Source organism: Amphiura filiformis, chromosome 1 (assembly GCF_039555335.1).
Source record: "Amphiura filiformis chromosome 1, Afil_fr2py, whole genome shotgun sequence".
Taxonomy (NCBI): Eukaryota; Metazoa; Echinodermata; class Ophiuroidea; order Amphilepidida; family Amphiuridae; genus Amphiura; species Amphiura filiformis.
The window spans coordinates 78,705,761-78,729,212 of NC_092628.1; the positions used below are offsets into that span (position 1 = coordinate 78,705,761).

At 34.9% G+C, this 23,452-nt stretch overlaps 1 protein-coding gene across 1 annotated transcript in view; it reads left to right on the top strand.

Annotated features, from left to right (window-relative positions):
* Window positions 1-12,775, top strand: part of LOC140154026 (actin-interacting protein 1-like) — a 31,946-nt gene extending 19,171 nt beyond the window's left edge. The window contains exons 8-16 of the mRNA XM_072176673.1: window positions 169-260; window positions 1,064-1,205; window positions 1,921-2,002; window positions 3,039-3,192; window positions 4,031-4,115; window positions 4,594-4,701; window positions 6,463-6,636; window positions 10,238-10,385; window positions 11,292-12,775. Of these exons, the coding sequence (XP_072032774.1) occupies window positions 169-260; window positions 1,064-1,205; window positions 1,921-2,002; window positions 3,039-3,192; window positions 4,031-4,115; window positions 4,594-4,701; window positions 6,463-6,636; window positions 10,238-10,385; window positions 11,292-11,401 (1,095 nt within the window). The 3' untranslated portion in view covers window positions 11,402-12,775. The remainder of the gene's footprint in view (window positions 1-168; window positions 261-1,063; window positions 1,206-1,920; window positions 2,003-3,038; window positions 3,193-4,030; window positions 4,116-4,593; window positions 4,702-6,462; window positions 6,637-10,237; window positions 10,386-11,291) is intronic.
* The last annotated feature ends 10,677 nt before the right edge of the window (window positions 12,776-23,452 follow it).

Consider the following 23,452-nt stretch of genomic DNA (forward strand, 5'->3'; position numbering starts at 1 on the left):
AGGTTCATGAAATTTGGTGGGAACAAAATAATTCTAGTTCTGGTTCATAGATAACACCGAACTATGGATGAGAAAAATGCTATTACTTGCAGAAAAATTAACTTGGAATTGAAAATCCAGTGAATATGATATGATCGATAGGTTGATTTTATTGTATATATTTTGTAGGTGTCCTGGAGTCCAGACAGCACCCAATTACTCTCAGCATCTGGTGATAAGTCAGCTAAGATATGGGATGTCAAGGAAAATGTCTGCAAAACGTAGGTATTTTGAAATATATGTCCCCTCAAATTCAATCAAAAGCATAGTTAAAACATAAGCACTTTCAATTTCTTCATAAAATGACCTTAAATGTTGAGCATTATAAATAGTTTAAGTTGACACATTTTTGCTTTTCAGATCAGTTTCATGCTTTTCACACTTTTATATTTTACACAAGTTTATATAAGCACAAAAAAAATTTAAAAAGGAAGAAATCATTCTGGAATGTATTTCTACCAATACCAACAAGAAAAAAGTGAACTAGTTCCATTTAAAGGCCTATGTTTCAATCAACAACTTCATCTCATGTCGACTTCCACACATAAACTTAAGTGGTCAAACTGCTGATATCTGAAGAGAGCTACTATTTTTCTTATTGACCCTGTGTAATATCAGGGCTGAAACTATTTCCCCCTTGGTATTGGCTACGGGCCTATTACCCCAACCCAGAGGGTGTATAGGCATTGCTAGTACCTGGGGAAAAATAGTTTGCCCTATTTGCTTTCTGATTATGTAGTATTTGTATAATAAACACAGCCAAATTAAAAAGTTATTATATAAATTATTTTGCATAAACTCATCAGACTCTGATTAAATGGGGATGGAACTAGTGACGACTTTTTAATTTGGCTGTGTTTACCAGCATGACCTTCATAGATGGATAGCAAGAACTTTCAATCAAAGTGAAAACATGATGTGATAATATTGAATCACACTCCTTTAAAAGCAACCCCATAAATTACACAATGACTTCGAAGTGAGGCCCTTCTCATAAACAAAATTTTATGCATGTATTTTGCAGTGAGTTTCAGATGGGTTCTGAAGTAATGGACCAGCAAATTGGATGCTTATGGCAAGGAGAACACATCATCACTGTATCATTATCTGGAGCTATCAATTACTTAGATAAGAACAACCCAGACACACCTTTACAAATTGTTAAGGTAGGTTGATTGATGATTGTGTACAGATGAGTTCTAGATGGTTATAATATGGTTCACCTCAAGTTCGGCAGTGAAGAACATGCGTATCTTGCTCGCCGCAGTATCGAATCGAAGTTTAACAATGCGCTGAGTACTGTACATGCATGCATACAGGGGCGGTTTGTCGGCATGCTTGCGGCGCAACCGCATAAAAGCACTGACATCACTAGTGAACTTGAGGTGAACCAAATTATAACAAAGTAATTGATCAGTTGGCCTGGTAGTATTTCATCAGTTATATAGATAAAGACATAGACATACTTAGTTGTAGTGGATAAATGTGGCCGTCCACCACAAATAAGCTTTAAAATGACATTATTACATGTTCCATGTTTTCAAGGAAGTAAAAAAATGAGTGAAACAGTCGAAAAATTTATTGATTTCTATTGTTTTTTGAGAAGTTTTATGGACCATATCTGAAAACTGTGTACACCTTACAGCCCATTCGTGGTGGGTCACATTAATACCATGATCCTTTCCTGTGTTTCACACATTATGCAGTTTCACTAAATATATGTCTTCTTATTCGATATAGCTGTATATGTATTCAGCATTGTTAAATGACTATAATGTATTTAGCTGCTTCAATGCAGTGAGGTACACATATGTGGTGTATGTACAACTGTGCAGTAACTGAATAAGTACAATAATGTATTATTTTGTTCAATTATTTCAGGGCCATAATAAGCTTATCTCAGCCATGACTACATCGGAGGATGGATCAACTATTTACACTGCTAGTACTGATGGACGAGTGGATATCCTTTGATTTTAAAAATAATATTACAATATACAGAGCTGATCCTGCAGATGACTTCCTCATTTGCTGACAATCTTCTGTCTTCTGCAAAACATATGAAATCTTCTGCATTTGCAGCCATCTGGCTAAATCTTCTGCATTTACAGCCATCTGGCTAAAAAATCAAAACAAAATCAATTATACGCCCACTGTCCTTTTGCAAAAAAAAGGTTGAGTAGCCTTGGAAAGGCATTTTTAAAGGTCTCCAAAAGCTAACGTCAAAGAGCTTTCGGAGCACTGATCCCACGCAAGGGCTGCTGCCTCTCGCGCCACACCCTAAGCTTTTTTTACACTTTGTAGAAATCTTCTGCATTTGCATATTCCAATGTTGGCAGCTCTGGAATATATGATTATTTGATCAATGTACATATGTACATCACAAATACCCACAAAATACCCTCCCATGTACATGTATGCGTACTCTCAATAGCATTCACTTATTATCAAAAAGATTTCAAGATTTGGTACAGAGTCACAACCATTCACACAGTTTTTCTTCAAACTTTTCTCTGCATTTCTTCTTTGAGTGTTCTTGCTAACAAAATAATAACTCAATAAATACATAGACGTCGGAAGGGTGGGGGGGGGGGGTTATGGAGGGACACATATCATCCCTAAATTCTAGCAAGGGGGTGGTCCCCTTCAATTCATGACAGAAGAAAAAATAAAGCAATAATTGCCCTGTATATTTGTCTTTTTAATACAAAAACACCTTGTTTTGGGCCCAAAATGGGGTCAAATTGGTTCCAGTAAACCCATAACAAAATATGCACGTCCCCAACCCTCCTAAATGTTAATGCTTCCGCCGCCATTGAACGAATCGGTGATTTGAAGGTAACATTCCTTGTCCCGGTTTTGAAATGGATCAAGTACTTGGCACACAAAATACACAAAAAGCATTCTACTGTATTATCTTCCTAGTTCCTCCCTGATTTAAATTAGATCAAGAAATAGTTAAATAACATAGAGTTAAATTCCTTAACTCAAGTGTGTACTTGTGTGGGATGCAGCTAGTGGTAAAAATGATACAATTACAGGTCGTCTCCATGCCAACCAGGTTAATGGTATGACACTAGTTGGTGACAAAGTGGCCTCTATTGGAATGGATGACAAGTTGAAATTCTTCAGTACAGCAGACAAGGCCTACACGTATGTATTAACTTTTGCATTTGACAAATAGAATTTAGCAAATGCATAATTGCATATTGCATCCTAACTCACGCTATGTATTTCAGATTTGGTGATGTAAACTAGTGTTTTTAGGCTTTTTTTTCATAATATCTTTTTACCCTAACTGTACCAAACATATAAAACCTCAATTCATAAAGCATATGCAGGGGCAGGTATCCCATGTGATGCGATTGCATCATCATGGAAAGCTTGGCCATCTCAAAATTCCTCACACTGATCACTCTTTCAAACTCCTATACTTTCAGCGTTTTGTTTACTTAACACATTAAGACGAAACAAATCCATATCTCAGAGATGCCACAGTTTTTAGCCTGAATTCAGGTTTTTTGTGAGTCCAAATTCCAGCGTTTTTATATATTTTCAGCCCATTTTGGGTTTTTTTGGCCTGCATTCACATGCTTTTCAGGTTTTTTGAGTAAAACTGAGTGATATCTCTGATATCTAGTGTCTGCTTTATGTTAATAGTGAAGGAATTTATGTGTGAAAACTGACAAATTGATGTTTATGAATTATGCATGATCATGAGCTCCATGTATGGTGGCACCAAACCCCTGTTTTTTTGTGTTTACCATATTTGGATTGTTGCTTATCATATTTGTCAAGCTGGTTAATTTGCATTTGCGTAAGGCCTTTGATCGTAATCTTCTATGAATTATGCATGCTCATTTTCAGGTAGAGTTTGTACAGGGAAAATCTGTCTGACTTGTACTTAAAAGACGCCTCTGTCAGGACTTCTTGATATATCGGATTTTGAAAGTCATGTCACTCATATATTCTGCTATTCTTTCCTGTACAGAGACTCAGAATTAAGCACAGGATCCCAACCCAAATCAATCTGCAGCAGTCATGGTGGACTCATTGTAGTTGGCTGTGTTGATCAGGTAAGCATGTGCAAGAGTCTACTCAATATCTATTGACTGGGATTCAGTCTGCAATTATCAGAATCAAAGTTTTTGCACTTGTAAGAATGAAGGAGATTATTTGGAGACTACTTGGTTACTGTAGAATTTAATACATCTCTTGTTGATCAGATAAGCAGTTACAAACAGTGGAGGAATTGCTGCAAAAAGTGGAAATTTTATTAATGTTGGGTTTTTACGAGGGGGGTCTGATGGGGTATTTCCCCCTCACAGGTGCTGCCACTTGTCACAATAGGGCAGTCAATTGTATCAAGTAGTTACTTAAACTGTAGCTCCAGTAAGAATGAGATTCTAAGAGTCTGAATATAATAATGCTGTAGGTTTCAATGCATATACAAGTCATGTAGTAGCTATTTTTTTCCTTGCATTCTTGTTTGAATTTTTATCTTGTTGTACATCATGTAAATAAATTAAACCAAATGTTTATGTTATTTTCCAGGTTCAAGTCTACCGTACTGATGTGAAATCTTCATCTATATCTGTTCCCTATGTAGCCCAGTCTGTTGCCATTCATCCCAATCATCAAGAAATTGCTGTAGGAGCAAATGTAAGTTTTCATACATTTCCTAACAATTACCGGAGGTCCCGTTAAGCTTTTGAGCACTGTGCGTTCAAACGGTCGCAAAGTGCATAGCAAATGTGTAAAATTATGCGTCCGGCAACAAATTCTTGAGTCCAGGATGTGAAGGATATTTTAGCAACTTTCCAAAGCTGTAGTCTGTACAGAACTAATGTTCAAATGTAGGAAAAATGTGGTTGTCTGCCAGGAAATCAGCTACCAATTCTGGATTTTCTGTCGAATGTTCCTGTTCATAATTTTCATAATAAGTTTTAAGTGTCATATATATGTTGTAAAATGTGTAATTTCTTTTGAGTTTCGATTTTTTTTTCGAGCTGCACAAATACTTTGGGGTTTGACAATATTGTATAGTTGGTGTTACCATTTGCTAACTCTTGATTAATTTGATCTTGTTTTTAAAATTGCTTGTATTCACAGTACAATCATAGTATTGATTAAGAAAATAAGTTAGATCATTAAAAATAGACACTACTTTCAGCATGTGATAAATAATAAAATTAAACATTAACCGCACGGCAGCAGTTCGGCATGAAAGAATGTCAGTTTTGTGAGCCAGGATCCGGGGCCAGGATACCCCCTGACATTATCGTTACGGAATGCATGGGTTTCCACAACACCTGTTTTTTTGTAGTGGACTATTTGCATGGTGTGACACTGCCAATAATGAACTAATCAATAGTCATGAGGTAATTTACTATATCGATAACAAAATTAATTTTATGCTTGTCATTGATGACACTTACAGGTGGGTGGTTAGATTTTTTTGTATTTTTTTTGTAGCTCAATTTAGATGCCTGTGCCAAAATAATCTGATTCCAAGTTTGGAGGTAAATTGCTCTAGCCGTTTTGATATTAGAAGTAAAAAACATGTTTCACTACAGCCAATTCAACAGTATGTGTGGTATACCACAATTTGGGTTGAGGCTATCACTTTTTCGTTCTTAACAACTAAATAGAATATATTTTAGGCCTAAAATTTCACCTGGATTATGAGGAACATTATGAGCTTTCTTCTGATGCCAAAATCTCTATTTTGATAGGAAAAAGTGGGGGATGAGGTTGTCGATATGATCACCCATCTTTAATACAAAATGTGAATTTATTTGTATCAAAAGTACGATGAACACAATGAAATGGTAAATTAGTCAGATGACTTGATAATACTTTATTGACCACACGGTAACTGTAAGCTACCTGCAGGGTTTCAAATTCGAGGAGTACAACTAGGAGAACCAAAATTGGTTCTCGTAAGCTTCCAATTGTCAGATTGCATGTTGTGTAATATTTTACCTTTTAACAACGTAAATTGATTTAATAATCTCATTTATCCAAAAATATAATTGTGAAATGTTGGGAACTATTGAAAAGGCAAAGTTTTCTTCATTTCAGCTGTCAATTTATTGTACGATCATGAACTGGAATCCATGGCCCATGCATGTACTTTCAATGTTTATGTTACTCGACCAAGCGTCTCCTTTGGTTGCATTCGCTGTAGAAGTGATGATGTAACAGGATTCTACCATAGTAATACTAGATGAATACAATTTTTGAATATATCACATCACCCTGCACTACAATGTTCATGCGAACCAACTGTTCTCGCAAAAGCCCTTTGCGAGAACCTAAACAGGTTCCCACAATTGATTGCGAATTTGAACACCTGTTCCCGACACATAAATACTTCTGATCGGCAGTGAACACCCTGTATGACTTTGACTGTTCTTTCAGGATACCAGGATCTATATCTACTCATTGGACAGCAGTGATGTGTTGACAGAAAAGACACAATTGAAGGTTGGAGGAGCTGTCAACACTTTGGCCTATTCACCAGATGGTAAATTCCTGTGCTCTAGTGGTCAAGACAAAGAGGTCTCCCTGTTTGATTTGGGCAACAATTATGAGGTAGGTCAATGACTTTTCTTTTGGAAGATTTTCTTCCAGTTTTCACAGAGACTTGTCAACTCATCAAAACTATTCAATGTTTGTTGATGTCTTACCCTTAGGCAAAACAAATTGTTTGCTTGTCCATATGGTCGCATGTCATAAGTTGGGTATGCTAAAAGGGTGGAGGGATTACACTTTTCTGAAAATTGCGATACAAATTTGATTGGCTTTCCGTAACCCTATATCCTACAGCAGTGGTTGATACCTCATTTTAAGCCTAATATTATACTTTTTCAGTCTACTGAAGCATATAATTATACATTATTCAGTAAAAAAATCACATCAGTTGAAATAAAAAATGCCAGGGGTGGAGGAGCAGGCGGATGTGGAGCAGGCGGATGCGGGAGTGTGCAATAGGGCATATGTGAAAATTCACATGTCAGCATGTTAAAACTACTGGTTACTTTTTCAAATCTAGGGAGGGTATGATGTATTGACAGCTTTGAGTGTTGAATTTGTACAACTAAAACAATTACTGACTACTTAAGGTGGCGCTACACCCTCTGATACATTTTGTGACAAATTTTGCATTTTTCTCAAAAAGTAACTACACACTGGTAACAAAAGTTATATGTATATTATAGGGGCAAGGAATCCAATTACTTCACTAAAATTTCAGTGATTTAAGACAAGGGATTCATTATATATGTTAAGAAGTGAGGTACATTCTAGCGGTACCTCTTTTCTTATCATAAATAACGTACCGCTTAGATTGAGTCACTGAAATTCCAGTGTAGTAACTGGATTCCTTACCCCTATAATATACATGACTTTTGTTACCAGTGTGATATTATTTTTTGAGAAACATGCAAAAATAGTCACAAATTTATCAAGGTGTGTAGTACCACCTTAAAGGGTTATATGTTCCATTTTTTCATTTTTAATGAAATCCTAGTTGAATTTCAGTATTTTTAGCAAATATGCTAATGTACAATTCTCTTCTTGATATTCATTTCCTCAATAATAGAATAACCATCTTGCTAATTACTCATAAAAAGGTCATTGACCTTTACAATGTAATTAACATACATACAATTATTTTAAATAGTTCATTTGAAGCATTAATGTTTTGAGAACATATCCTCCAGATCTGATGACATTCTTGCATAAAATAAAAATTTTACAGTCATTTTTGTAATTGAGGTCCGATTTGAGAAAAAACGCATTTGAAAATTGAGATTTACATAGACGCCTGTGTATTAATTAATTAGTAATTAAGCATTATCTCAAAAATCAAGCAGGTGTTAAGGTTAAAAATGGTGTTAATTATTAGAGATTGTCAATACATACAACATATCAAAGAATACATTTTTTGTCATTTTTTACCATGTAATGGAAATTGTACCCAACTTATGACATGCGACCACATATCACTTTCAGAAGTTGGGTTGGTTGGTCTAGAAATTTTGTTTTTCTTATATCTTTTTTTTTCATGTATCAAAGTATAATGTGAAGTACTTGTTTGTATGTAAAATACTCACTGACCACAGAATGTCCACCAAAGACAAATTCAAGGTAAACCCTACTTTATTTGACATGTATGTGTCTGACAGACTTAAAATACTGCATTTGACGCTGAGAATGATAATACGAAATATTGAAACCCTCAGCTAAGTACGACTGGACAGAGGAAACATGCAGGAAATGGTTTTTTATAACATATCTTTTAAATGTTCAGTTTTTCAAATGAAAAGTTCATGACATTTTCGGGAAAGTTGAAAAAAAATATACCTTTTATCAAAAAAAAGTTCTACGGTCGGGACTGCCAAGACAATCAGTCGGACGAAGACAAGCAAACAACTTTTTTTTTGCCTTATGTCTGAGGAGGAAATATGTATACTCTGTTGCTCTTACATATCAACTGCTCAGTGACAGATGTGGCTAAGTGCAATAGCTGCCATGTGTAGATGAGTACAATATACTCTGTGTAAATTACCAAATGTTCATACGGCAGCGATTGCACATACCCCCTTCTGGCACTGAACAGTCAATATACTTAGATTTATTTGTTGCTTACACTTATACTTGGTACCAAATAGGCGGCTAGCTTTATTACAATTTAGCTTGAAATCGGTATCCCTACAGGAAAATTAGGTAATTTTTGGCCAGGCTTGAACAATCGGAATGCTCGTGGCTCCACGATAAACACACACGCAGTACAGAAGAAACACACCTTACATTGCGAACACCATTATAGTTTGATCCGCTTTTGTTTATTGTTTGTTTACCCAGGTTGGTCCGTGAGGAACACATGCTAATCCATGGAAAACCATGGACCGTTCCAAGCTCATACAAATGCACAAGCCTGGATAGCCAGTGTAGGCTAATATATGCATGCTGGCCTAGATAGCTTTGATAAATAAAGCAAGAAATGGAAGAAAATAGCTAGGAAAAAGAGAAAAGAGAGAAGGCCACTCCCAAACACAATTGTACAATTTTACTCTTAGCCCTTACTTTGTGAGAAAGGAAACTGGAATTCCAATCTCAGGCCCCGATGCTTGTAATAGGCGGGAAATGTTAAGCTTTTACCACTACGCCAAAAAGTAGACCCACGTTAAGAGGGCTTTTAGTTGACCTGTCTGGTCTATAGTTTGTGTGTTAAAGAAAGTGGACAAAGTATAGGACTTGAATTAATAATTTGTGATGTTTCTGGCGAGATGTCACAAGACAATTCTTAAAATATTTTGATACTAATCCGCGATGTTATAAGGCCCACTGATTATGAGCTGATTAAAGTATAGTTCGCTACATGGATGCAACAGGTACGTTCGAGCTTGGCCAAGAATTACATAATTTCCTTGTAGTTCCATGTAGCTGGCTTACCCAAAGAGATTATACCCAAAGAGTACCAACTCAAAATTGCCCCATCTGTAACACCATTTTGGTTTGATGTACCTCCAGCAACAGCATTTTTGTTACAAGCCCAAATCAAATGATTAGCTTAGTGTGCAATTTTGGCGCAATGCATTACATGCAGAAGGCAAATAACAAAGCACTTTGAATCTAAGTTTGCCGGGCACAGCAGAATTTGCCTGCCATGAGCGACACGCAAACATGACGGAGTTGGTGCTCTTTGGCTTTCATTTAGTTTCGATTTGATTTTGACAACTCCGGATAATCCAAGATAGCATCTATTGAAGCTTATTTCCATTGGGGTCCATTTGAACACTGGGACGTGTTTTGAACAGTCATGGGTTAACACCCTACTCTTTTCAAAACTGGCTGTGAGATACATGTACAGGTATGGCTCTCTGTACACAGGCCCAACAGCTTAACATTCCCTCCGAAGGACAGAGTACTTTCATGATTCATTTACCCAATTCTAAAAGAACCATAGGGAGAGCGGAAGTCTGAATTTAATATACAGAGGTTGCCAATTAATTTCAGACATTTTTCCCCCAAGTAAATATCCCAGCAAATATATACCATCAGGAATTGCACCAAGGGCCTCATGCACTAAAGGCAATTACACCACACTCCCCCTCTCCAAGTCCCACTTGATTGCAACAATATGAATTACCCTGCCCAATGTTTGAACCTTTCTTATTGATTGTTTCAGAAATCCAAGCATCACTGGCAGCACCACACAGCATCCGTCAATGAAATCAGCTGGAGTCCAGATAGTCAACATATTGTTAGCTGTAGTCTGGATACAGGCTTGATTGTATGGAGTGTAGAAAAACCAGGAAGCTACATCAAAATGCTACGTAAGTTGAAACTTGTGCTTTTAATTTTGGTGTCTTTACCAATGTCAGGGCAGAATTTAACAGTTGGTAGCTAAGTAATTGTAACAAATCATTAATAGTACCAAGTATTTGAGTGAATAATTTATTACAAAATGAACTAAATGAAAAAGTTTGGACATCACTGACTTAAAAGCCAATGTAATTGAATTATTGTATAAAAACAGGGAAAATCTGTTCCAACTGACCAGCAGGGAACCAAAGGATGGATCAAAAAGGATACAACAGTGTCACACTAGCAATGGATAAAATTAAAAACAGGGAAAATATGACACAACATCCAATGGGGGAGTAACACAAAATATATAAACAGAGTTAAAAACCCGACGTTTCGAAAAGACAAAACTTTTCTTTTTCAAGGAGTAAGTCTCATTTTTTACTCCTTGAAAAAGAAAAGTTTTGTCTTTTCGAAACGTCGGGTTTTTAACTCTGTTTATATATTTTGTGTTACTCCCCCATTGGATGTTATGTCATATTTTCCCTGTTTTTTGAATTATTGTAGACATAAATTTATACAAAATGTTTACCAACCCGTTTAAGGTTAGGAATAAGCAAGATGATAATAACAGTGAAGAGATTTTGACATTGAAATTATAATTAAGGGTAAGATTCAGATAAAAAGTTTATATCTGCATTAATATGAAGTTGCTCCAAATATTTCATTCAGTCAGATCCCATTCACACAATACTTGTGGTTTGATACTTTCAAAAGTACTCAAATATTAATAAGATTGACCCTTATTCCCTATACTTTAAAAGTGATACCAATCATACCATAGGGGCTAATAGAGTAATCTGTTTTAGTTCTTCCCAACATTTGTAGCAATGTTCTAATTTCTTGCAAAATATTAATTGGTACACACCTTACAGGCTCACATCCCAGGGCCAACATCAGGAATGTGAGATGGCTTAGCAACACCAGTGTGGTCAGCGCTGCAGATGATTGCTGTGTCAAGATATGGGATATCACCCACCATTGAGTTGCCATAGCAAGTACCTCTCAGCTTGCACATCATCAGGGAGGTTTATTCATTTAGGTCAATTTTTATGTAGCATTGTGAAAATTTAGCTATCTATATGTTTATTTTTCAGAACTGAAGAACTTGTTTATAAAAATGATATATAATATTTGAAAAAAAAATGTCTTGGTATTTGTTGTTATTCACACTAGCAATATAATGAAGCCATAAATGGACAGATGAAAGACATAGATGGACTCAATATCAACATCTGTCTATAGGTAAAGTTTGTTCGGCTTATATAAGGCGGAAATTATTCGGCTTTTGTTACTGCGCGCGTCAATTAAGTCCCAACTCACGCTCGCGTAAATTCACATAAGCGTGTGCCAGTTACGCAACACACAACTAGTGTTAGCATTGCGCCCAGCTGTGTGCATGCCATTCTATATCAATACACGGTGTTATGAGTCTTATATTTTCCGCCTTATATAAACTGAACAAACTTAAGAAGTATCTGTGCTCTATTAAATATATATATAAGAACTGTAGAAAGGTTGTAATGAATATTGGACTTTTCCAGTCGAAGCCCGCACACTCCGTATGGAAGACATAACTTTAATATTTCACACAGGGAGTGTGAATTTCAAATAGGGGTTACCTGAAAGGGTGACTTCATTTGGAATCTACACTCCCTGTGTGGGAGATTAAGGTTAGGTCTTCCAAAGGGGGTGTATGGATTTCAAGTGGAATATAGTCCATTGCACTGTGCTAGTCATATTGTATGGTTTTATTCATCTAGTTAAAGAATTCCCTCAGTCTACTGCAAAATACCCACAAAATTCACCAAGATATGCTATATTTTTGTGATTTTGTTACTTGTCATTTGTTGCAAGTATTTGCATATTGACCAGACCTTGGGGTATTCTGCCTGTACTTTTATATAAACATTGTGGAAGGTGCGTGACCAGATGGACAAACCTACACAGTGGATAAAGCATATTTGTTGGACATATATAGCACATTTGCTGGTGCAGGTGCAAGTGCATCATCATTGGTTCTAGTTCTGCAGTAAATGTACCAAATTTCTCTTGGAGCATTTTAGTTGTTAAAATAGAGAGCAATACAGCAAGATTACTGGGCAGTATTATTTTCTTGAAAGCAAGAACAAATGGGATGTTCTGATTTTGCAGAATATATGAAAGAAATGATAAATGAAACATATATTGCCAATTATCCTATTGATACAAATTACTGATTTGCTCCCTTTTCCGGGAATTGTTGAAAAAGGAATGACAATACCAAGTCCTTATATGTAAAAAGTACTAACAGCAAAAACAAAAAGAAATACAAAATTGCAATCAATCTTTGGTCGTCTATAATATTTACAGGGTAAGTTGAATATTAAAACAAAAACTGATATAATCAAAAGCAAAAACAAAGGTGTAATCAGAACTCTAGATTTAAACGTATACACTGCTTTCATTTCAACTTTCCATGCATAAATGGAAAATTGTGTGCTTAACTACAATCATATGCATAATCAAAGATCATGTAATCCTTGAGCCAAACAATCAATCTAAATATCTGCTACAGGTATAAAATGTATGCAAATGAAAGTTGAGAGGGGGTAAGCAGTGTTATTAGAAACAAATCATGCTGAGCACGCAAATTGACCAAAAACAATAGAAATTTGTTATAACAGAATTTGTGTTACTAACAGCTTTTTAATAGAATAAGATGATATATTACACAAATGTTGTAGACTTGGAGCTGTATATGTGTATGGAAAGTTACTGTTGTATAAATACATAAGTACAGAATGGTGCTTTTTATAATACCACCATAGGAGTTGAGTTTGAAAGCTCATCAAGAAATTAAACACATACATTTTGCTGTACAAAGCAGGACTAAATATTTGGAAAGACATCACCATTGCAGGGATGTTTTGGAATAAATCTGCATGATTTGAAACTGATTCTTGTAAAATGTTTTACCAGACGCTTGCAGTGTGTGTCGTCTGTTCAATTTCTTGATGCAATAGGTGTTAGAAGTCAGCTGCTTAAATATTGATTGATATATCGAAACTTTAATTTGACCAAATCATTTATTTAAAAGAAACTAGAATTTGGATGAATTTATATATAAATTTTGTTGTTGCATGCATTAAGTTATTTCTTATTATGCTATAATTTCATAAAATATAATTATGAATACTATAATTGTAAAAGGGGGCATGTATTGGGGTAAAGGTGTGTGGTGGCTTTGGATACAATTAAGGAAATATTACATTCTTCTGAACTTTTAAGAAATGTCTTTCTTGATAATGATACCATTATTTAGGTTGTTGAATAAAACACCCAGGGTGATGTAGCATGGAAGTCATTGTATCCAACCTATACATTATCAAAATATTTGATAGTACATCATCAAGTCTCGAGCCAAAAATTTCATTTTTACAGGATTAAAAGGATGCTTAAAGAAAAGTATTAATGTGTGATTAATGGGCCTGTCAAATGTTTTTAGTAATTATACTTTTAAGTACTTATACTTATACTTAGCTGAGTGGTTAAGGTACAGGTATCGTAAACCTGAGGTCCTGGGTTCAATTCCCAGGAGGGATCACTTTTATGCCTCCACCGCGAGGCATACTGTTTTTGCAATGTCCGTGCTTCCGAGCTTCCGTCCTTCCGTCCGGATGCGATATCTCGGGCATGGATGGGCGGATTGACTTCAGATTTTCAGGATAGGTGGGTCATGGTCAAAAACTCTGGCTACTTTTTTTGGGGTGAGGTTCAAGGTCATATACTGAGGTAAAAGGTCATTTGAGGTCAGAGGGCCAATTTTCCTTATTTACCTCTTTTCTCGGAGACTGGGGGTCGACGTTCCTCAAACTTGGTGGGTGGGTGCATCTTGACCCCAGACAGAACAAGTTTATATTGGTTAGTGGGTCAAGGTCTCCTGAGGTCATGCAGGGGTCATCTGAGGTCAAATTAGCAAAAATAGTCATATGGCCATGAAACTTGGTAGGTACAGTCAACATTTAGAGCCAAATTTTTGAAAGGTCATTTTGGGGTCATCTGGGGTCACCCAGGGGTCATCTGAGGTCAAATTAGTAAGAACTGTTGTATGGGCATGGAACTTGGAGGGTACAGTCAACATTCAGAGCCTAATTTTTTGAAGGTCATTTTGGGGTCATCCAGGGTCACCCAGGGGTCATCTGAGGTCAAATTAGTAAAAACTGTCGTATGGGCATGACATTTGGTGGGTACAGTCAATATTCAGAGCCAAATTTTTGGAAGGTCATTTTGGGGTCATCTGAGGTCATCCAGGGGTCATCTGAGGTCAAATGAGTAAAAACTGTCGTATGGGCATGAAACTTGGTGGGTACAGTCAACATTTAGAACCAATTTTTGGAATGTCATTTTGGGGTCACCAGGGGTCATCTGAGGTCAAATTAGTAAAAACTATTGTATGGGCATGAAAGTTGGTGGGTACAGTTAACATTTAGAGCCTAATTTTTGGAAGTCATTTTGGGGTCACCAGGGGTCATCTGAGGTCAAATTAGTATAATTACTATATGGGCATGAAACTTGGTGGGTACAGTCAACATTTAGAGCCAAATTTTGGGTGGTCATTTTGGGGTCACCCAGGAGTCATTGAAAGGTTGTTTTGGGGTCATCCAGGTGTCATCTAAGGTCAAATTCAGTATCAACTTGTGAATTCCACATCACTCCCTTTGGTGGAGGCATCACGGTCGACGCTTTGCGTAAAAACCGCTTGACATCCGAGAACCGCGGTCCATCTAGTTCTACTTGTCTCCTGTATTATTTGCGATGGCAAACCTGGTAAATCATGTTTATTTATATAATTCCTGTCGATCATGCCACTGTTTTTCTGTGTAGTAATTATTATACTCTTAACTTTGTGCGACCAGATCAGCAGCTCATCCCTTATTTTTCCTCATCAAGACCGAGATTTTAGCATTTCCCATATTATTCTCATTTACGAAAAATGTCATTTTGTTTAAAAGTGGTAACCACCACCACAATTTTTGGTTCTTGATTAGTATATACTTACAATATATACTTTATTTGCACACAATTTCTCATTTAGATATCCAAGCACAAGTTTACATTATGGTTATGCTTTATCTTTATACGAAACTATTTTGAAATATATCTACTTTTTATACTTTCTAGGGTTGATTACTACAGCATTTGTAACAAGCTTACTTAAATAGGATATTATCACATCATTGTTACGTCAAGTTATTATTATTTTTTTGTTGTAAAATTAACAATTTGTGAATACATGCATCCTGTATTTGGCAGTGTATGGAACCCATTACACTCACAGTTAAGTAGGCTGTGTGATTTTTGGGTAAAATGTTGAATGACTTTGATCTATTAAAAGGAATTGGGTGCATCGATGAAACCCCTTTGATGTAGTTTTTGTATCAGCCTTCTGGAAACTCCCATTATAATCCATTTGGTTTCCTTGAGTGAGTGCTCCATGTAGTATTAAATTCTGCACATTGACTGGTATGTATGTTTACATGCGCCATCAAATTAACTCCGACAAATTGCTGACGTCACTGTCTCGAGGAGGCCAAATGGACTCTACACTAATATATCAGCATTTAGTGGATCACTGACAGAGACAACTGAACTGGCAGATAATAAACCACGGATACAGGGCAATTTTTTTACACATATTTTAAGCTGAAAATCAAGATTTTTCTTCTTTTTTTAAAAAATTTGAATCTTTTTTTGATTTTTTTATTCATTTTTTGCAAAAAAATTAGAAAAAAAGTCTAGGGTCAGGCTTATTTTTAGGGTTGGTCGGGTTACGCCAATCAAACAAATTTTTTTTAGGCCTAATACTGGCAATGTCACATTTTGTGATGTCATGGTATCCACTTTTTTATTCAGTGGGGATAGATGCACATTAAAACCAATACTTTGAACTACTTTGGGGTAAAAATTCAAGTGAATGAATGCATGGATGCAATTGTCTGTATCTTCCACTACTTACCTACATATGCTAGCTCTAAATGTGTGCCTTGTATAAAAAGGTAACTACTGTACTGGACTGTAGGGTTGCATGACTAATTTGACTATAGCCATAGTTGCGACTATTGGCTGTAGTCACGGCTTTCGACTATGACCTTGTGGTATTGTCTCCTTAAAGAACACAAATATGGGAATTATTCGCATAAAATGCAGCTAGATTTACAATTCAAAATGTTTTGCGTCCATGTAAATGTTTCTTGGTCTATTGTGAGCAGAATTTAAGCGTTTTTGTTGTGTTTGTGTATTAAAAATGTGTTGTTTACTCTATCAGTTCTTAAGTTCATATTTTAATTTGTTTATTTGTGTTTTGGGCACTTATACCACAAGATTTTGCACGCATATTAGTCATCATAGTCATGACTATTTGGTGGTAACTAATCAACTACTAAGGCATTAGAACCAAATTTGTTTGATCTTTGGATCAACCATCACTGCTGCTTCTATATTTGTTAAACTATCAACTAATTTGCCAGAATTATTGGTAAATTTGTATTGGTCAATATCATTACATGCAAAGATTCATTATGTTAGCACAATAGTCAATTAATAGAGGCCGTCAGCGTGACGTCATATGCCGCCATCTTGTGGGTACACGCTGCGATGGTCGTTCGATCTGCATGCGTGAACAACAAAATCGCCGCATCAACCCGTGATAACAGTTGCGTGGCAAGCTGCGCCCTGCGCGTAGCGTCCGATTCATGAACACGCAGATCATTTGTACCCACAAGATGGCGAAAGGCTGACGGCCTCTATTGATTTCATAAATAATAAGGATCAACCAATCATCGATGAAAGATCAAACTAATTTGGTTCTATTTCCTAAATAAGCTGAAGTCGTGCAACCTTACTGTTATCTATTCCAGCTCCAGTGACACCTTGTTAATTTCCCTGGACCTTTGAATGCATTCATATAGGTATTAGGATTCTACTATATATTTAATCAATATAGCAACTCAGTGCTACTTTAGGCCTAATCCTACTGAGGAAAATATGCATGAGGTGTCACTGGAGTTGGAACAGATAATAGATTGGTTACTTAGTCCTTGCTACTATGTAATAAAACTATTTTCAAGGAAATGTAAACGTTTCTGAATTGTGTTATTTGTTAGTTATCTATTTGGGTCCAGTCTACACTAAATGGGACATGCAGGAAAAGATTCTTCATATTATTGGATGACTTGTTGAAATTCCTTTAATTCGAGGAGCAAATGCAGGATCAAAACAGCACTGTCAATTTGTAACATTATTTATACAAACTCCAGATGAATTGTCCCTTGTTGAAAATGTATGATATAATACTAATTTTATAGCAAATTATTAGAAATTAAAATGTCAACATTTTTAAAAGTCTTCAAAGTAAACCAGGTGGACTTTATAAATCTAATGCTGTGTACTTAAAGGAAGGTGACCTGATATATTTGGAAAATCGAATTCTTTAAAACTTGCCTATAACATAAAATGTCACATTCATGCATAAAGAACATGTAAATGTTCCTTGTAAATGTGACTAATTCCTTATTGAATTACTGACATTTTATACAGCGTGATTTGGTAGTCTACAGTGTTTTTATTAATGATCATGTAATAAATTGATATCAAATGAGAGATCCTATTTTTCTCATGAACATATTGAAATTAGGAGTTCCAAATCAGTGTATTTCCAAAGATATGATCAAAAAACTGTCGAATTAGTCTCAAATATGGTATACCATATTTGAGACTAATTCGACAGTTTTTTGATGATTTCTCCGGGAATATACCAATTTGGAATGCCCAATTTCGGCACGTTAATGAGAAAAATATGAGCTTTCACCTGATACCAAAATCAGCATTTTGATGGGGTAAAGTGAGGGGATGAGGTTGTCAATCAGGTTACCCACCTTTAAGTGTATGTAACTGAAATAAAAAGCTAACCATCATGAAAATGTTGGCCTTTTGTATTGAAGACACAAAAACTGTATATCTTCAATCCAAAAGGTCAACATTTTCATGGGCAGTTTTTCCTCCCAGCTATATCCACTAAGATTTATGTTTACTTCAAAGACCTAAATGTCAATTTTTTAATAATTTGCCATAAAATTAATATTATATTACGAATTTCAAAAATCAATTATTTGATATCAGGACATTCCTCATATTCAGAATGCAATTTGGTGTGTAAGATGTGCTCTCAGGTCTCACCATAGATGAACCATGTGGTTTCAGCTACTGACCCAAGTCTTATGAGGAGTATTACCCCCGATGGGGGAAATTATTTGTTATCATTTTCTTTATTTTGTTCTCTTTCATTTGACACCACTCGAGAGGGAGGGTCATACCTTCGTGGCATTTAGAGATATGGCCATTTAATAACTTAGTAACATGCACTATTATAGGCTCAGTGATACCATTTCATGGTTCAGCAAAAATACTGTGCAAAGGTGGGTTACCGAACCCTTCAGTAGAGATATTACAATTTTATGTTAATGTAATGTGTCCCATTTTTTCTGTACGATGCAGCTTTGGGCTTAACTACTAGCAGGCTATGTTAGCACATCTATGTTACTATACTAACAAAAGTGCCGAAAACAGAATTTGGACGATTTGTATGATTTTCCGAATGAGCAAATCCCATAAGCCTTTATCAAGTAACGCTAATAAAACACAATGACTTTGCAATGATATTATCTTGAACTATGGAAGACTTTTTTTATTTCATTATTATTAACAGTGTACAACAAGTGCTATAAATAACCAATTCATGAGAAAATACAAATATAAACATGAATGCTTCAGACAATGTCAGATTATTATTAAAATTGAAGTGAAAAACATAAAATTAAGTGAATGAGTCGCCTGTCAAACTTTTCCACCACAATTAGTTTTCTGAAATTTTACTTACATTGAAATTACTTTTCTTTGCATATGAAAATTGCTTCTTTTTAAAATGATAATACAACAACTGACAAACCTATTTTGTTAATTGAAACATTTGTGACCCAACAAAACGTGATAAAGAAAGTTCATAAATAATAAAGACATTGGATATGGGGATTGTCTGAAAATGGCATTTGGATTCATGTGAATGAATGAGTTACATTTACACCCTTATAAATATATGCTTAAATTGGTCAAGTATTCTAGTGAATTGTATATTGTGTGGCAGAAAAGAGTGCTCAACAAAAATCCACTATTCCATTTGTCCAGAGCGCCTCTTTGCACTGACAAGATGGCGGATTTATGCAAAGGGTCTACCTAAAATGAACTGAACTTTTCTGACAATGTTACAGGCCCAAAATATGAAAACTTGCATCCAAAGAAATACAGTATTGTTGTACATAAAACTATATACTTGAACTATTTTGAACTTTTAATGGAAAACAAACTTAGTTTGGGTATCATTATGGTCTTTGTCTGGTGTAGGAAATTGAGAAATTACATTTCATTTTCTCCCCTGGTTTTGAATTGGGGCACAAATTTGAACAATAAATAAGGCTAAAAAAAATAATGATATGTCTCAAATTCCATAGTGGTTTCAAAAAAGAATGCGGAATGAGGTTTTTTTTAAAGATTTTTTTGAAACTTAATTTTGAATTAAGATGTCATTTTTGAGTGTTCAAAAGTATACTGCATAAAACTGTGGTTGATTTACACAATTGAAGTACATATATCAATCTGCATCTATAGATTACTGTGCAAACTCCTGTTAGGGTATCTCGCACAGATTGTTCTATACCTAAACAAAGCCAGTATCGAATCAAATACAGTAACTTTTCTTCCAAATTTGTCACAGAATTTCATGATTTTACAGCAAAAAACTATTTAAAAAAAAGGAAATAAAACATTAATTTGCTGTTTCAGCTGATATGGACGCGCTAAGAAAAGCAAACATGCGCGTGGGTTTTGAGACATAACAATTTTTTTAGCCTAAAAGGTTTTCATATATAGAAAATGCATAGCCAGTGTCACTTTAAACAGTGGTATTTAGTATTATAAAACAACAGAGTAATGAAAATCTCTTAATACATCTCTGTTAAATTACGGTGGTTATTGTTGCATAGTGGTTCTGCATAGACTGAATGCTTTTAAGGCTAATATAACTTTGTAAGTATCAAAACTTATTTCATACCAATGTACATTATTTGCATATTTTTTCTTTCACAAGAATGTACATTATTTGCATAGTTTTCAATTGTCTTGAAACAATTGCATATCATGTAAGGAACAACATATTGCATTAAGGCAAATAATTCTGCTCACAAAAATTACCCATCATATTATGATATGGATATGCAAAAATTACCCATCATATTATGATATGGATATGCAAAAATTACCCATCATATTATGATATGGATATGCAAAAATTACCCATCATATTATGATATGGATATGCATTAATAACAAACTACAACTGTTGATTTGGTGTCCAATTATTTGTAAAAATAACTTAAAACTAGAAAAAGGCAGGTTGCATGAACTGCTCAAATATTTCTACAAATTCAGATTGTGGCAAAATATTTTTAAATTACTTGGGCTAATCAGGTATTCTTTCAAAAGTGCTTTTTGTTTGTTAGTTTTCCAAAAAAATGTCGAAATCCAAGCTACTGCTATTACACATAACAGTATTACTGTACTTTATACACTGGCTTGTTGCTTGTTGAGATAATAATTTGTAAGTAACAAACTCAACAAAAAATATACATGTATGTAGGCAATGGAAGTAAGGCACTACACTGATTCTCAGTGTAACAAGTACATTAAGTTACAGTCCAATTTGTTGAATCATTAAGCTAGTACAGTACAGATATTTACAACAACAAAAATGATTACTTTCATGGAAGTGCAGGTTTTATTCCAACTATTACTCTTTCCAAACATTTGCAATGGAAGTTCCAATAGGATATGATCTCTTTGGAATATTTTGATGCTAATATAGTATGGAAATTGAAAATTAAAGACCCGTTCAGTGAGCCCAGCCCAAATGTAAAAAATAAAATTGTTTTATAAATTTCTTAAAAGTGAAGGATATGTCATTCAAATTGTCATTTGGTATTTTTGAAATGAAAAGTTTGGCAAAAAACAAAGAAAACGGCAGTATTGACGAAGTTGAAGCCCCATTCAAATACATGTAGCTAGTTTATATACTGAGTGACAGTATATAAATTACAGATTACATGTAAATGCTTTATTTTGTCTTAAATACAAGGCTTTCAGCTGAGCCGCTAGCAGGCTATGTTAGCACATCTATGACAATGACAAGTGTACCAAAATCTGAATTTTGATGATTTTTTTTATCTTCCGGATGAGCAAATCACTGAATGGGCCTTTACGTAGCCACATTGTATAAAAGCCAAATTTACATGAGCTGCAAAATTTTACGCAATGTGTACAATAAGTACATTATTATGTTTTCATAAAATCTTTCAATTTCATGTTTTTATCAATCTTGCATCATATACCTTTGTACATAACCTATCTATCAGATTAATTCACTCGGACAGTAGCCCGCATTTGCATATTTCTGAAGGCTATTTATTCTGAAAACATGATAATAATAAAATTTGCAAGGATTTTTCTCATGATACATGAATTTATAAGTCTGGCTAGAGTTTTCAAGTATTGTGCTCGACTTCATCTCGCATGATATAAAAACTTTTGCTCGACCGATAAATCCATTTATCATGCTCAAACCATCCAATTTTATACCAAAACCTGAAATTCCATAATTAAGTACAAAACCTGAAATTCCACAATTTCTATCTCTCTACATTTATATCATCCACCACTGGTAAAGTGTACAATGTATGTTAGCACCAGTCATTATAACTAAATTAATTGCTTTACAAATGTTACACACACAAAGACAGACATTGTATTAATATATTTACATCAGCTTTAGTCTAGAAACACCTATTGATATCTATAACAAAAACACTTACACATGCCAGCGTTATCTCATGATGATAATAATTAACATGAACAAATAATGCTATATGGAAATGAAATATATTACTTGGTATCTACAAAAACAATACAAAAGTTATGGTACTATACCATAAATAACTGCTGCAAGTTGATCGGTGAAAATCACCTTTTTACATGTAATTTATTTTACATTTACAGGAAAACATGCAAGGAATGTCCTAGGAATGTTTAAATTGGTCATGGTCAAGCATGATTCACACTTCTAAAGATACAGAGAGGTTAGCCTGGTGTAAATGACAGGTTCACCCTATGGCTAATCACATTGCAAACTAACACTGGATCAAATGGAACTATATTTATGTCCATGATTAATGTGTGAGCTTCTATTCAACAAATGTTCCAATGCACCTCTAGAAGTAAACAATGCATGACCTCCATAATATGATCAATTAGGGGGGAGGGGTACAGTAGCAGTAAAAACCCAAAATTTTCAAATAAATTCAAAAAATTCCTGGCACTGTCACTGGATTGATTTCCTTATCCTGCATAGTTTGTACCAATAACCCCCTCCTAAAATTTAAAACAAAAACAAAATGTGTCTATGAACATACTATACTACTATAGGATACATTACTACTTGCTGATCCATTATGTAACTTTTATGCTGGAATGATTAGCAAATACTTAAAATCATGCAATTCTGTGTTATGCAATACAGACATGTTCATGTTACATATCCAAGATCACAGTACACCCCGGAGTTTAGAATATCTACTGTGCAATGTATGCAAATTACCTCTTGTTCAGTCAGTAATTTTGCCAGATTTGAACAAGAATTCAATTGAAAATGACCAACATTGGTGCATTAAATAAGTAGCCTAATATTACTTATTATATTGCTATATATCTAGCGATTTTGTTGGACCATTCCATGTTTTATAAATAATGCTACAATTTAATAGAGTTAGTGTATGAAGAAGAATATGGCGTCGGTACAGGAATGTTAATATATACATGTAATACAAAAATCTGAAATGATCAGGTTTGGGCTTTTGCTAATAAATAATGGCTCTGAGTCCAAACCAATTGCAAA